This window comes from Watersipora subatra, chromosome 5, assembly GCF_963576615.1.
Source record: "Watersipora subatra chromosome 5, tzWatSuba1.1, whole genome shotgun sequence".
In the NCBI taxonomy this organism is placed as follows: Eukaryota; Metazoa; Bryozoa; class Gymnolaemata; order Cheilostomatida; family Watersiporidae; genus Watersipora; species Watersipora subatra.
In genome coordinates this window covers 63,891,038-63,907,639 of record NC_088712.1, presented here as the reverse complement: position 1 = coordinate 63,907,639, position 16,602 = coordinate 63,891,038, and the positions used below count along the sequence as shown (strand labels likewise).

General features: G+C 36.4%; 1 protein-coding gene across 1 annotated transcript; it reads left to right on the top strand.

Moving 5' to 3' along the window:
• The first annotated feature begins 1,483 nt into the window (after nucleotides 1–1,483).
• Nucleotides 1,484–16,526, top strand: LOC137396286 (monocarboxylate transporter 6-like). The gene is made up of 6 exons (XM_068082481.1): nucleotides 1,484–1,830; nucleotides 3,479–3,622; nucleotides 11,211–11,557; nucleotides 14,229–14,495; nucleotides 15,209–15,380; nucleotides 16,150–16,526. The coding sequence occupies exons 1-6, from the start codon at nucleotides 1,626–1,628 to the stop codon at nucleotides 16,416–16,418; spliced, it is 1,404 nt and encodes a 467-aa protein (XP_067938582.1). The 5' UTR covers nucleotides 1,484–1,625; the 3' UTR covers nucleotides 16,419–16,526.
• Nucleotides 16,527–16,602: the final 76 nt, after the last annotated feature.

Here is a 16,602-nt window from a genome sequence, read left to right as displayed (position 1 = left end):
AGGCAGCATGCTCAAGCAGCATTTCATGCCAAGCACAATGACAAGAAATAACCTTCATATGCAGTTAGGTTGTTATTGAACAAACAAAAACATTTATTTTGTTTAAACAAGTGTTCTTTATAGTTCAACTAGCGGAATGTCCGGCATTGCCTGGGTATTAAAATCCGCTTATAAACAGTGATAGCAATGCCACACTTATATAATCAGCTTATAAACAATGCCACCTGCCAAACTGCCGAACTGTTACTAGTACATACAATGTCTTTGTGATGTAATTGAGAGCGGTAGAGTATTTTCAATATAGTTTCATATATCACCCAATGCATCCATTGGTAAAGCATTTGCCTGGTGAAAGGAAGGTCCTGAGATCAAATCTTCTGCAATACGGATATTTCAATAGGCTACAGCTGGACACGCTGAACCACGCGCAGATCTACTCGCAGTACCATACACAGATCCACACACAGAATTTGAGATTTATATATAGATAATTTAATATGTGCATTTTACTATTCTGTTGTCAGATGCTACAAATTTAAAAGCCAATTTGTGGGAACTGCAGAGTGTGATAGTATATCTGGAGAAGTGTGGTTCTTCGGAGACAGAGGACAGCTAATATCTGCACTCAAAGCTAGTTTAACGGAAAGTTAAAACAAACCAAGTACATTGCTGTCTAGATCAAAGAATTTGCCTGACTTCTCAAGAACTGTGATTAAAAATAGTACAGATAATACTAGCTTCAACCAATAGCATAGCACTAAAATGTGACCATAAAAGGTGACCTCAAATGCAACCGCTGTTTCTCCCAATTTTATCATCAATATGTGCATGTATTTTCGATAACAATTAAAATACCTATTGCTGACTAGAACAGAAGTTGTCTTCCCAAGTCTGTTACTAAACGTAAAGAACAACACAACAGCAAGCAGTGTCAACGATCATACCATGAAGAAAGCTACCTAAATGCTCTCTGAACCTAAATTGAAACAAGCCTGAGTCACTACATCCAAAGGTCAAGGATCATAAAAAAGTTCTAACTAATGAAAATTTTTTAGACTATTGAATAGCTGGATGGGAAATACAGAACAACCATCATGGAGGCAGTTCAAAAGGTGACAAGCGCTGGAACTCAGTTTTTTGAAAATTTCATGCCTTTATGGCGCTTACCAGAGACTAAATATAATTTGTTTGTGTCATATTTAGGTCATTTCTACCCACACACGCCTTAGCACTACATTCCCATAATCTCTCCTAATCTGTGCATTCCAACCGGTGAGTTTTACTTCACGGGTGATTTGTGATTAATTCTATGAGGTTTGTAAAATTAGACTATCTAAATTACATTGCACGCTAATTTGGAAGGGTGATGCGTAGCATGGCCCATCAAGTCAGTTACTAAGAACTAGAGCTATGCAACAGGTCTATCCAGGTTAGGATGATTAATACACCTCCACACCAGTTAGTTGCGCGAATAACTGTCATGTAATTACCCGTTTCTTCTAACGGCTTTTGTCACTACCAGCAGAAGATACGAAAGACAAGTTGTGTAGTAACTAGTAAGATTTCAGTGAAAAGAGCTGGGTTAGAACTTTGGGACTATGCAGACATCTAAGTGATCAGACAACATGATCTCTTTGGATAGAGAAAAGAAGCCGACAGTCTGGTCTTACATGGTGCTGGCTGCCGCTGTCTTGTCGCATGTGCTAGGAGAAGGCTTTAGCTATGGAGTTATCGGACTTTTTACCATCGCCCAGTCTGACAGATTTAACATCAGCATCACAGCCAGCAGTTGGACAGCATCCATCCACTTATTCACCTCAATCATAGTTGGTGAGTAACTGTGCTTCTAGGACGGGGTGCCTACATCTCCCTCTCTCAAAGGCCTTCAATGCTTTAGATCTGGACCAGGTAGCACCAGTAGTGTAGGTGCCCATCAGCTCTTGTGCATGCAGAGTCATTACAGATTGACAAAAAGATAAACTTTTTTTCAAGTACACAACTATAATTACAGCAGTTTTAAATTAGAACTTTCGTTCTCTGGTGTAACAACATGTTTTTTTATTAAAACACGAATTGTTTGGCATTTGACCAAGGCGGGTGCTCTGGTGGCAGGTGCTCTGATGTCTGTATTTAAACATGAGCTGAAGTTTTGATGTGAAACTTATTCTAAGTATTCAGCCAAGCAAAACTGTTGTTTCCTTGTGGCAGATTGTACCAATAATCAATCAATAGATCATTTGCTCTCATAACGAAGAAGTTGATTACCGTTTCCTGTTTTTTTCATAGATGAATGTCCCAGTATTTCCATGAAAATTGTCTTCTTCTTACCAGGTTGGAACGATCTAATGTGTCATCATTTCAAGATTTATTATTTATGACATCTCTGTAACTCATTAACAATGCTTGAAGTGATAAAAATTTTTTAGAATAATTTGGCTTGAATATCCTATTTTATTTTTACTGTTTTCATAACATTTAGATGAGATTTAGTTATTTATGAGAAACTAAATTATTTTATGTTTTCCATAATGAATGTAGCAGCAGTACTAGTGTTTCAGCCTTTATCTATGCTCATAATGGTATATGCAATATACTATCAGAATTTTAAACTGATCTGAATAGAGTTTTGGCAAAAGTGGATAGAAATGAAAATAATAATGATAATTCATGATTTCTTTCTTTCCATTTTGTTCCCTGTGGCATGTAATGGAAAACATCCTTTCGTTGATGACTACCGATGCCAAAATTATACCTACATACAATGTGGCGGATACCAATATGCAACAATAAATCAGTGGGCAAACCAAATGTTATTTTTATGGCAAGCCAGTCCATCACGGTTGAGTGTTGTCACTGCACACATCTTGTGTGCCTTTTTTAGAAAAGAACAGTAACTTGGGAAACAGTCTGAAACAATTAAACGTTAGTGAGTCTCTACACCGAGTAGAATCTTCAGTTTACCGGTATATCAGACTAGAATCAGAGAGTCCAATTTATATCAACTCAATACAAGCCTTTCCATCACACTTATGCAACTACACACAAAATCAAATGCTTTTGCTCTTGTTTTACAAGTATTTCCGTGTTAGTAATGATTCAAAAAACCTTTTCATTGGCTGTGATTTTACTAAGAATGAACAAGCGCTTACTGTGAGCTGTAAAGACAGTTGACTGATAGTGATAAAGAGTCAAGGAGATATATAGGCTTAGCTGACATTAGTTTTACCTTATGGTAACGGAACGTGAAGAAACTTAGCTAAATGTTCAAGTTCATTATTAAGAATAAAAGAAAAACAATAAAGAGAAATACTGATAGGGCGATGCTTTATCTATGCTTTATGCCTCTATGCTTTTGCTAAAAAGCAAAAGTTCAGTTTAGGCTAAAAACTTGATAAATGTGAAAAGTTGGAGTAACACACCATTTCGATGAAATCTCATTAGAGAAACTGTATTTTAACAGACATTAAACCATTTATAGCACCATTTGCTGCGTTCCTCACCAGCTGCATTTCGTTGAGAGGAGTACAAATATTAGGTGGCACCATTACTGTCGTCGGAGTTGGCTGCTCATCTCTAGCGGAGTCACCCGAAGAGATGAGGTTTCTATTTGGCTTTATGACAGGTAAGAATAAGTCTATTGTTGAAATATTAGTCAGATACATGTATGCGTAATATTCTTTGCTTGCCAATACAAGAGATAAAACTGTCTAATTTAGTTGTAGAGTGTTGGCAGATATTGTCTATGTCTATGTCATTCTTATTTTAGCTTCTTTGTCAACTACAAAAGGCAGACAACAAGTAAAGTTTATACCTAAAAAGTGAGATTAGGAAAAAAGACAACAATTGTTAAAAACAAGTCTTGCACTCTTAGTATTCTTTCAGAGCCTTTCAAATTGAACAACTGTCTTGTTTATATTGTCATCATTTTTTATTACATTTATTAAAACAATTATTTTCTACTATAATCAACTAAATAAAATTTGTATTTGCTAATATCTAAAAATACGCAAACATTCGTTATACTTTTTTATATATGCGAGTATAATGATAAAACAAATTTTCACATGAAATGATTTTCATAGTTTACTAAGTTTTACAGGAAAAAAGCTATAATTTAGGCCTAACTTGTTTCTTTCTGAAGCTGAAAGAGTAATTTTCAGTAATTGCTGTTAATGTAGCTACAAGTATTTTCTATGGCAAACTATAATCACACGGACGCAATATTCTATTCAGCGAACAAGGGAGTCAGCACTTGCATGATCTCTGACCTCCTTGTACAGGCCTCGTGCCCTCTTCATACTCTTTACAAGCCTTTCTACTTATGTCATCCTTCCCACTTAGATGGTACACACTCTCTGCATACCCTACATTTATTCACTTTGATTATCTAGAGTGTCTGCGACTGGGTTACATGTTCAGATTCCTATAACAAACCCTTGTAAACTTTAGAAAAATTATGGGCGCTTTTTCTTTGTTGGGTTGACGATCACTGAGTTTGTGACAGTGGATACGTGCATGCTTGACAGTGTATCGTTAAAATCATTAGACTGAGATCGTTATAAGTATTTTAATGTTCCACGCTACGATAACCAAACACTTGAATTATATTAAATGCATTCTTGTATGCTAAAATGTTTGAGTTGATTCATTTGAAGGTCATTTGAGGGTCATTGGTAGAGTAGGTCATTACTGTGCCGGTCATATCTGAATGTTTTCCTTTTAATCTTAATCTTATCTTTACAAATATTTGGATATTGAAGATAATAAAATGGCTGCCATAAGAAAATGTTTTTTTTTAACAAACACTTTCGGGCGTAAGCAACAAATTTTTATTAGACGCGTTTGTGAGTCATCTAGTTGTGAGTCATCTAGTTGTGAGTCATCTAGTTGTGAGTCATCTAGCGAGTAGTCTCTGTATTGGTTATAGAATGCTAAAACCAGAATATAACTACAGTCATACCTCTACAGGTGAGTGCCCCAACATGCAACAGACTCTAGATATGATCTGACTTTTGAGCAAGTTTCTTTCTTAGAATACAAGTAATCTTTGAGATACAAGCATACGAGCCAGTTGTCGATGGCCATTATATGGCCAAGTATGCGAGAGTCCTCTTTCGAGTACAGTATCGCTTGGTCTTTCTCTTCGAATCAGTGTTAAAAAAGTTTTTAAAGGTTTGCTAAAAGTTGTAGTGAACGAGAGGCAAAACGTGACTAATCGAAAACAGATACTAAAGACAAAACAAAAAATCAAATTAAGTTTTGTAGCAGAATGAAACTTATTTTCAAGTGTGTGTCTGTCTGTCTGTGTGTCTGCCTGTCTGTGTGTCTGTCTGTCTGTGTGTCTGTCTGTCTGTGTGTCTAGTCAGCTTAATTCATACAATTTAAAATCAAAGTTTCTGTCACGTTCGGTCACAAAGGTTTAATGTACCCAAAGCGTTGCATTCAAGTCTCTCTCAGATGGCCGTTATCCACAACGTCAGTCTCAAAAATAAAAGCTCCATAGCGTACATAGTGATGTTGTATTTTGTTGTAGATCATAACAATTGAATAGGTATTTGTTGCTTTTTTAGCGCATGTACTAAATTACCACAATTAAAAACACATTTTTCCTTTGTAATATTCAGGTTAGATGTTTTTTCATAGTATGCTAACAAAGTTAATTTGTACTTAGTTATTTTATATGGGAAATAGTACCTTGAGATGTGAGTAAATTGACATCCATAGACTAGCTCAGTCCCAGAACGCATTACGCTTGTATGTCAAGTTATGACTGTACAAGTTTATGGCCTCTCTTAAAACTAAATTGATGTTTTCTTGGACATGTGAACCTCATTCCATCATAGATATTGTTTTAATACTTTAAAGCATACGCAGGAAATAGAAAAGCTTTCATAGTACCCATAAGCCAACACTGGATATTGTTTGAACGTACCAGACACCATTTTTTTAAGTTTTTAGTAAGGAAGCCATGATACTACACCTAGTACATCCCTTGACGGTTACTAGCTCTCTATCGTTACGGGACTCTTTGAATCTTTAAAATGATTGGTGACTTTCCGTACAAGTGTTACAGTTGAATTATATAAAGTACTTCAGTACATAACCAATAGCTTTCCTTATGAGGAGGCTACGCATGACTGCTTTCTAGTTCACTTTATATTTTAAGCCAGTTTAAGACTTTGAACCCTAGTATTGTATATACGAGCAGGTCCCCTGGTCATAAACTGTAATAACAGTTTTCAATTGACTATGAAAGTACTTAAAATAACACAAATATTTTTCAACTGAATATTATTCTAAAGCTCCAAGCTTGTAGAACTCAATGACAAAAACAGAGGTTAAATACAGTAAATAGTTTTTTTCACACTCTTTTAAAGTTTCAGAGGTAACTGAAGAAACATAAGGATTGCAGTACACCGAGTCTGATAGAGTGTATATTTGTTATGATTAGAAAAATCAATAGTTTTAGTGTAAAGCTTCTGTTGCTGAGGAAAAGCTTTGTTTTTTCTAGTTTTGTCTATTTTTGTTCTTTGTTACCAAGGACTTCAATCAGTATGTTATTAGAGACTGGTGTTCTGTCAGCAGCCATTTTTCATTTCTCGGTGATTAGAAGTGTCTTCGATATTTTGGCAATATCTAATAGTCTAATCGTTTTGCGACTTCGGAATGTTACTAAAAATCTATATCGTGCAAAGCGATCAAAATTTTGTAATTCTACGTACACTGAAAGTATAGAGTTACGAAACGAAGTGACGCAACTGAGTTTACTCAGGCTTGAGATCATTGTGAGAACATTAATGAACTAGTAGTTTAATCAACTTGAAATTTTGAAATCATACTAAAAATATGTTACCACAGCAAGCAAACTTTCGTAATCCTACTTAAAATGTAAGTACAGAAAAACAAAATGAAACTTTGCAGCCATGTTTGCTCAGGCATAAGATCAGGTGGGGAAACAACTCCCCGAATTATCTCGGGCCCAAGCTAACAAAGAAAACTCGGCGAACTTTTTTATTGAACCTATTCATTATTTCACTTCATTATGTTAACTTTGTTTTATTGATATTATTGGAGCCAGTCATAAAGATCTATTATATGAGTTAGTTGGCTTGCAGAAATCACTTGCGATTAGTATACTTGGCAGTTGAGTCACCATTGAATATGACAACTTGATCTCTTAAGACAGAGAGTGAGCAAACTTACTAAGGCATATTGTAGATCTCTAGCTTCTCTATCGTTCCTCTCACTGATCTGGTTTTATATTTTCTGCATGCCTTCATTGTATTACCCTCTTCATTTCTTGTGAGCTGGTTTTGATATATCCCTGATTAAAGGCTAATATATACAAGACCAACAAGCGCAATTGGTTTGCCACCTGCTGCCACAATGATGGAGCGATGACCTTCCTTCATAGGATAATGAAGTTTCCAATTTAATCTGTCAATCCTGCACTTGAAAATCCTGAAGATTCTTTAGCTGTTGTGATATTCAACAATAATCTCATCAGCTAACCATTCCTTCCTCTTGAGAGCAACTGCAGAGGTTTATCAATGAGTAGATCATTGGGCATGTCTTTAGCTAGTAAAATATTATATGGTGGAGACCACTATTGATTTTCAACTGAAATGTGTGAATGGTTTAGAATGGTCGTCATTGCCAGTGTTAGATATTGGTAGTTGACATACATTAACTTGCCTGCTACAAATACACATAACTACTACCTTGGTTGTTTAGTGTGCCATGAAAGATTGTGCGGTGTGCCACAGAAAATTATCGAAAAACAGTATTTTTTGAAGTTTGTCTATATTACTTCCACTCACTTCCTCCTCCCTTCATGAAACACGGAGAACAACTATCTCCACAATTTTTTGGAAATGTCGAAGACGATTGATTGGCACCTGTGTTAGAGTGTCGGTTTGCCAAGTAGAATAGCAAAAGTTTGAGTCCTGTTTATAGCCGTCACCATAACCTATAGCCCAGGCTTTGAACGAATGTACAGACAGACAGACGTGGCTCTTATTATAGTAAAGACTAGCCGAATGTCTGGCGTTGCACGAGTATTGAAAACTGCTTAGAAACGGTAGCAGGTAATGTAGTTGCTTGCCACTTGCCATTAGCCAGGCACATTGCCAATGACTGATTTGAGTAAGCTAGTATTGCTAAACTTACTAATAAGAGCCGTGAGAGCAAGCTTTAGTGACGCCGCGAGTAACGAAAAGTTGCTATGCATATTTTAACCCAGATAATGATTCTTATTGCCCATTGATTTCATTGCATCTCATCTAGTTTAATGGGTTAGCTCGTCGCCTTGTGAGTGGGAGGTTCCAAAATCAAATCTTCTGTTGTATGGGTTTTTTATTGCGAGGTTTTAATCGCTATAGCTGGAAAGACACCGAATGATGAGATTGAGATTTTGAGAATGACTTTGAGATTTATATACATAGGCTAATATATATTGTTATATATATATAAATAATATATTGTTATAGTATATTATAATATACTGCTTCTTTTAGTTGCTGAGAATTATGTTTTTCAATCGTGATTATGAAGGGATACTAGCTTGCAGTAACTAAAAATGCCGTTTTACATCATTGTTGTTCACTCATGTAGAACAGCCCAATAATAGTTCTTATATTCTAGCTTCAACCGTATGTTCTGGTAACTTCGGGAGAAGTCCAGAAAAGATGTTTTATGCATGGCATGCTCATGAGTAGATAACTCCATATCAAATCATTTCAGCCTTTGGAGAAATCTATAGCCTGCTAAAGACAGGCTATTGCTAGGCCTTATCTAGGACGTTTGCTAGCAAAAAATACGATTCTATGTGGCTCTTCCTGTCACGGTATATTGCAATTTATCCCAATAGCTCTGAAAAACTGAAGAGTTTTGCTTTTTGGCATGAGTTACATTGTAGATCAAATTTCTTTTCACTTTAGACAAAACAGCGGATGTTTGTAAATGTTACCTCAGTTTTCTGATGACCTGTGTTTGCTGTTTTGCTGATAATGTTAGCATTTTCTGGACTCAATGCACTTGCTTGTAGTGAGCTAGGAACCATCATCGGAAATCTTCTGTCGCAGTATTGATTTCTACGGTTGGCTGGTCAGCATGACCTAGATTATACCTTGCCTTCTAATAAATCATTTTAATGAACAACACTAAAGATGGAATTCATAATAAGGTCATAGCGTGAAGTGCCGTATCTATCACCTGATAGTTGGAAAGATTTTATTTAAAAATCAAATTACTTTATATTTCTACGAGCCTATAAATCATCCATTTAGCCAACCAGAAAGAGCATAAAGCAGGCAGTTAGCCAACCAAAAAGAGCATAGAGCAGGCAGTTAGCCAACCAGAAAGAGCATAAAGCAGGCAGTTAGCCAACCAGAAAGAGCATAAAGCAGGCAGTCAGCCAACCAGAAAGAGCATAAAGCAGTCAGTTAGCCAACCAGAAAGAGCATAAAGCAGGCAGTTAGCCAACCAGAAAGAGCATAAATCAGGCAGTTAGCCAACCAGAAAGAGCAACGGTTTAAGACCTTAAGATGAACTTGCACAAAACCTTTTTTGTAAATTTTATCAGCAATTATCGATTTCTTCTGTCATTTGCAATTGCTTTCGAAGTTTGAGGCGATCTGATGGCCAGAATTTTTCAAAAGTAAAATTGATATAATTTGACTGCAATTAAAGCTCTCAGATCAAACCAAAGTGCGATAATGACATCTACGATTGCTGAGAGACTGACAGAATAGAGACGCTTAATAACTTGAATGCAACAGCCAATATCAACTATCCCATCGATAATAACTAGCGACGTCACGCCATTTCACATGTACTTTTCTTCTGAAGGTTTTCAAATCTTTCGATTTTAACCTTGAAACCTCCTGACAGTCAGATCACCTCAAACATCAAAAACAATCGCAAATGATTGAAAAATATCGATACTTTCTGATAAAATCTACTAAAATGTTGTGTGAGTTCATCTTTCGAGCGGATAATGCAAAGAATTGATTCAGATGCAGGGATGTAACCAACCTATCCTCAAATGCTAAATGGTTAAGGACCAAAGGCTGTTCAAAGAGCAGCCACATGCACATCACGTTTGGTGGTTTTTTACAATACTATGTTTAATCACTAATTAGTAATTCAATGGTGTCAGTAAACAAGCATTCTTAGCCATTACTATAGAAGAAGAAGATACTAAAAGAAGATTAGAGTATCTTCTTTAGCTATTAAATTGCGCTATATAGCTGAAGAACGTAGTTTTTTTTTTAAACTATGTGCTGCAATATCGAATGTAGTTTAAAAAACGTTCGATTATGGTAGCCCGCAATATCCAAATATTTGTAAAGATCTTGTTAACTATGCTATGAATGCTACGCTTAATATAGCATAGGATTCTATGTTATGGATTATGTCTGCATTAAACCGACCTCATGTTACATTTGTTTTCAGCTTAAAGTGTTTTCAGTTATTGTAGTGGTTTTTACAGAAGGCCCAACTTTGTAGACGCAGTACATTTGTTATCATGATTAATCATTTTATCCTACATGTATATCCCTTTTATTGATCACATTCTATCGTACATTGTCAATCACGCATTGCTGTCAAAGTAATCATCTGTGGTTTTCTGTTTTTCCGGTCATCTTTTTCTAATCTAAAGTTTTCCGTAGGCAGGATTTTGGTAAATAGAAGCTTGGAAAGAGTGAAGTAAAATAGAAGATGTTTATTTAGTCTTCTAGGCAAATATGACTGACATCTGTAAAAGTTTATCGGCTGTGATAGCTGGTTTTTATGTCTAAAGTCTGCATTTATTTGACCACAACTTGAAGTTGAGTACTTTTAAATGATACATCTAAAATCATAGGAGGGTATTTGACCACAACTTGAAGTTGAGTACTTTTAAATGATACATCTAAAGTCATAGGAAGGTATTTGCCAACTCATGCCATTAAAACATTGCTCTATGTTGTCGGCCATGAAGCAAATGCATGAGTACTACCAGCATGGGAAAAGGTGGTGTCACCACAGTAGTACCTGCAGCTCAAGTCATGCTGTAAGTGGCAGAGGCTATGAGATGAGAAACTGTCCTATGGCTTAACACTTACACTTTAGCTTTAGGTTTATTTTTTACGCAGAGGCTAAGTTACACATAGGAATGAAGCAGTTTTAGGATGTTATATGTTAGAAAATTATATGACCTTTTGTAGGGTTTGGTTTGTCTCTGGTTCGCACAGCAAGCACCTCTGTGGTAACACAACACTTCCAAGGAACCTGGGTTAACTTTACCCTTGCCATGCTTACCATAGGCTCCAGTTGTGGCCTTTTGATTTTTCCGATAATAGCCTATAATCTCTTCTTGGACTTTGAGTTTAAGGGTGTGATGTTAGCCCTCTCTGTAATTATGATGCTACACATCATTTGTGGACTGACCTTCTTTACTGAAGAAGTTGATGATGAAAGTAAACCAAAAGTAGTAGAACAGGAAGAGGATAACTCCATGGGGTTATGTAATAGAATAGCAACCACTTTCCTCAATGTCATCACTTACCTACCTGTAAGTATGCTCAGCTCAATTCCATCACTTACTAACCTATAAACACGCTTAGCTCTATGTCATCACTTACCTGTCCGTAGGTATGGTTACCTCATTGTTACCACTTATCTACATGTAAGTATGCCTTCCTCAATGTCAGCACTTACCTGCACGTATACTTTGCGGCATGTCTGCCTATGCCCTAATTATGAACTAGCACATGCCGCTCTACAAATACATCTACAATTGATAGTATATATAAATCTCAGTGTTCACCTTTCTGTGGTTCGTGTGTCCAGTTATAGCGGTAAAGTTATAATAACAAAACTCTGCTTCACACTGGATTTGAACTAGAAACCTCCAGGTCTGCAGACAGGAATGCTTACTACTAGGGCAAGTGGCCACTAGCTATACAGTAGAATAATAGAATATTTGTAGCCGTCCTCATTACACAGGTTAAAATACGCATGCTTGAAGCTCTTGCAAAAATACTTGAATTGCTTGAAGATCATGATTAATTGAGAGATCATTACGTGTCATGTAACGATAAGAGCAGGTCTTATTATAGCAAGTTAATTTACTAGCTTAAAAAATTAATTATTGCTAGCTCAAGTTAATAGCTTAAAATACTAAAATTTATTGGGTAATTATTTTAGTGCCTGTGCAACACCGGGCATTCAGCTCATATTAGATGTACATGTATCGAAATTATTACGCCGACTTACACCTGCTTAACTGAGGCTAAGCATGCTCACCTAAGGCTAAAAGGTATGTTTACCTAAGGTCGAGTACACCGACCTACGGTTAGAGGTTGACTTGCAACAAAATTCACATTACAGTTATTTGATATCAAAAGATTCACCATGTCTTACTCTGTTGTGTTGTAGGTGCAAAATATGTGGGAATGTGATTACAAGCTCTTAAAAGCTAAAAAACGAACTGTTAATCGCAGCCACATGAGACCGCCGTAGTTTGGATTCTCTTTCCAAAATGGCTCAAATGTGACGTAGCTGTGGCAGATGGTTTCTGTTTACACTTTCATGCAACCTTATTCGTCAAAATCTTTTCACAAATATACTTCACGTATTCAATAAAACCATGTCTATTGTTCTTACGTGTCTGTTTTATTGTCATTGTAATGCTGTCACTTTTAGCAGTGATATCTTATAACTTACCGGAAAAAGTCATTTAATTTTTTAATCTTACCTCGAAGGAGTACATAACATTGTCTGATAATCAAGACAAGCCTGCTGGTCGCCTGTGACAATTGAAAAGTGCTGCAAAAATTATTTGCGAAGTATTGGGTCACATGATCAGATTACGACTTGACGATTAGATCAAACTGAAACAAAACTGTAAAGTAGCGAACATCTATATTTGATACGGGTTCTTTGGTAAAACCCGAAGTGTTTGTCATAAACTAGTGCTACGATAAGTTTTATCTTGAGCTTTTTATTGGCCTTTCAATTCACGCGAGAACATCACGTGACAAGACGATAACCAAATTGTAATGACTACGTCAGAGAAATAAAGAGATTCCAATTTACGGCGGCTTTTCGTTTTTGAGCTTTTAAGAGCTTGTAATCACATTTCCACATATTTGGCACCTACAACACAACAGAGTAAGACATGGTGAATCTTTTGATACCAAATAACTGTAATGTGAATTTTGTTGCAAGTCAACCTTTAAGGTGGTTCACCTAAGGTTAAGGTGGTTCAACTAAGGCTATGTATGTTCACCTAAAGCTAAGTATGCACACCTAAGGCTAAGTTGGTTCACCTAAGGCTATGTATGTTCACCTAAGGCTATGTAAGTTCACCTAAGGCTATGTATGTTCACCTAAGGCTATGTATGTTCACCTAAGGCTATGTATGTTCACCTAAGGCTATGTATGCTCACCTAAGGCTAAATGTACTGATATACACTCTTTGTAAATGACTATATACATGTACAATATGGAATGTTTATACAATATAAACTAGTAGTTACTAAAGACATATGACCTGTAAAGCCACATCCTCAATCAGTAGTTATTACCACATTTCCCTACCGGCTATAACAGCCTGTATAGCTACAAGGCTATAACAGCCTGTATAGCTACAAGGCTATGGGCAGCCTGTATAGCTACAAGGCTATAACAGCCTGTATAGCTACAAGGCTATAACAGCCTGTATAGCTACAAGGCTATAACAGCCTGTATAGCTACAAGGCTATAACAGCCTGTATAGCTACAAGGCTTTGGGCAGCGATATCAAAACCTTTTTATTTTTAGCACAGAAGATGATGAATAACAAAGTAGTTTATAAACTCTATTGAATGGCTGCTAAAGAACTTCAATAAAAAACACATAAAATAAAAATATAGTAGGAATTATATTAACATTGTCAACTTGGTAATCTCGTAGAAAATTAGCAGCAAGAAAAAATGAATCCATGAAATTCATGATGATGGACAACTCAAAAAGACATGTTGTTCTGAGAAAATGTTCGGATGGTCTTATTTCCCTTATTGACAGTGCGTTTCGGTTCACTGTTGATACTCACACTGTGTTTCTAGAATTGGGCAAACCTTTCTAGAATTGAGCATACCTTCTTTCTAGAATTGGGCGTACCTTCTTTCTAGAATTGGGCGTACCTTCTTTTTAGAATTGGGCATACCTTCTTTCTAGAATTGGGCGTACCTTCTTTTTAGAATTGGGCGTACCTTCTGGCATGCTGCTACCAGACCTTTGGAATATCTGCCTTCTTCACTCTCATGCCTCACTACATAGCTGAAAACTCGAGCGTTAGTTTAAACGAGGTAGCTCAAGGGAGTATGACACTCGGCTGCGCAGCTGTTGTTGGAATTGTGGCTATTAGTGTCACCTACCATAAGAACTACAATCGGCTCATTCCGATCACAGTTACACCTATGATCTGCGGAGCAGTCGCAATAGGCATGACTTTGGTGGAGAACGAGGTATGTGACCCTCAAATGTGGAATATGAAAGCTACTTACATACTCGAGGCAGCTATACAAGCGTTTGGGTTTGTATGTATAATAGCTCGAGGAAATGCTTCATGTGAAATCTGGACTAGTTTACTTGCTGTCTACTTGTTACTATTATTATTCAGTTTATTTTCAGACCAGTTCAAGGTAATTTAAAACTTCAGATTGAACTTCGAAAGTCATATTAAAAATAACAAAACAAATTTAGCAACCAAGGGTTGCAAAACTGAAACATCAATACTCTGTTCTACGACACCATCATAATATATCTCACGCGCACATATGCACTTTTCTGTGATTATTGATATTTTTATGGCTTAGTTTCCGATAAAAAGCTAAATTCTCTTAAAATTTACTTACCTTATAACTTATCTCTAACCCTACCATTTATCTCAGCCAAGAGAGTTGGACATAATTATTCTCTGAATAGATCTAAAGTGATAGAAGGTGATTCTATGAAATATGCATGTATTAGTTTCAGTGTTTTACATTCCAATATGTTGAGTACATAAACATGTAGAAGGTATACATATGTGCACATGTGGTAAATATTAGTGATATTTTATATTGATAATGCAGTTGTTACACAATCTTACTATAATGCACTCTTTTTAAGCTTTCTTCAGCTTTAACGCAGGATGTGCTACAGAACAATAAATCTGTCATATGTATTTGTTATTCAGATATCATATAAGATGCTTATGGCGCTCTATGGATTATTTTATGGAATTCTGATAACTGGCCACATGGGCGTCGCCCACAGCAAGACTCTGGAAAAAGATGAGAGAATGATGTTCTCAGCTTTTCAGATTATTCTTGAGGCTTGTGGGTGTCTCACCGGACCACCCTTAACTGGTATGTGTGAAAATAAGCTATTTTTCTAGAAGCGTCAGTTTTGACATACCAAGCCCTATTTGGACCATAATGAAAAAATACTTTCAAAAACTGCCAAAACTGTCTGTAAACCCATGAACTCTACGGAGCACTATGCTGTATCTTCTACATGTCTTTTTCTTCATGTTAATTACAAGCTAACAGTATAGGCGTTTACGACTTGCAACATACAAGATGCTTCAAGCCTATAACCAAGCATTATCAAAAAACAAACACTGTTCTGCAGCCTTGACTATATCTTACTTATCATCAACTACTTATAGAGTTTCCAGAGCAGCTGTTATAAAATAAACTTGCAATAGCTAAAAAGTTTTAATGTCTCCAAGTGACGTGTAGACACAATGAAACAGGTAGAACAGGCTATCTGCGACAGACCTAATGCTGTATGCCAGTTTTAGTATAAGGAATTCAGCACTTGTCAAGTGTTTTGCCGATTTCCTTCTACTCTTCACTAATGAAACTGGAAGTGCAGGTTTACCAGAAGCATGTAAAAACTGAAACTTTCTGACCTGTTGCTTAGGGTGGTCCATGCCACACCGAACTCACTAACCAGCATGGTCTTTTTGAAGCTTTTATCACCTGTGACAAATGCCTTGGAGGTTCTTGTTTATTTCAGCTTCAATCTAGTCAGATCATTTCAAAACACAAGGATAATACACGTTTTGTGCCCTACCTTTTAATAAAACTGGTGTACATCACACGTTCTAACACATTTACTGAATATTTGTAGCATATATCGATGATCTATTCAACCCGAATGTGGGAGTTTTCTACTCGGCATCGTGCAGCATAAAGGCTGGAGGTTGCTTCTTACCGATATTATGCTATGAATATATCGTGAAACCTTGGATGGCTGCGTGGGAAGAAAAAAAAGCAGAGAAAAAACAGAAACAAATTATACAGATGAATAGTTACGATACAAAACAAGTTCAATATCAACGCCTTTTGCAGCAGGATCCAGAAGACACACCGTATCATTCATATATACAGATGTACTAGGCCACTCCTGCAATCCATATAATAGATAATCACTGTTAAACTATTTATATTTAGAACTGATCATACTTCCGTGGCTGAAGACTCTGTCTGATGACTGACTTCCAGTTCTTTACTACCTCTGTACTTGTTCTCTCTTTATTATTTTTGTAGCTCTATGAAAACCATAAAATAATTTGCCCAAAAC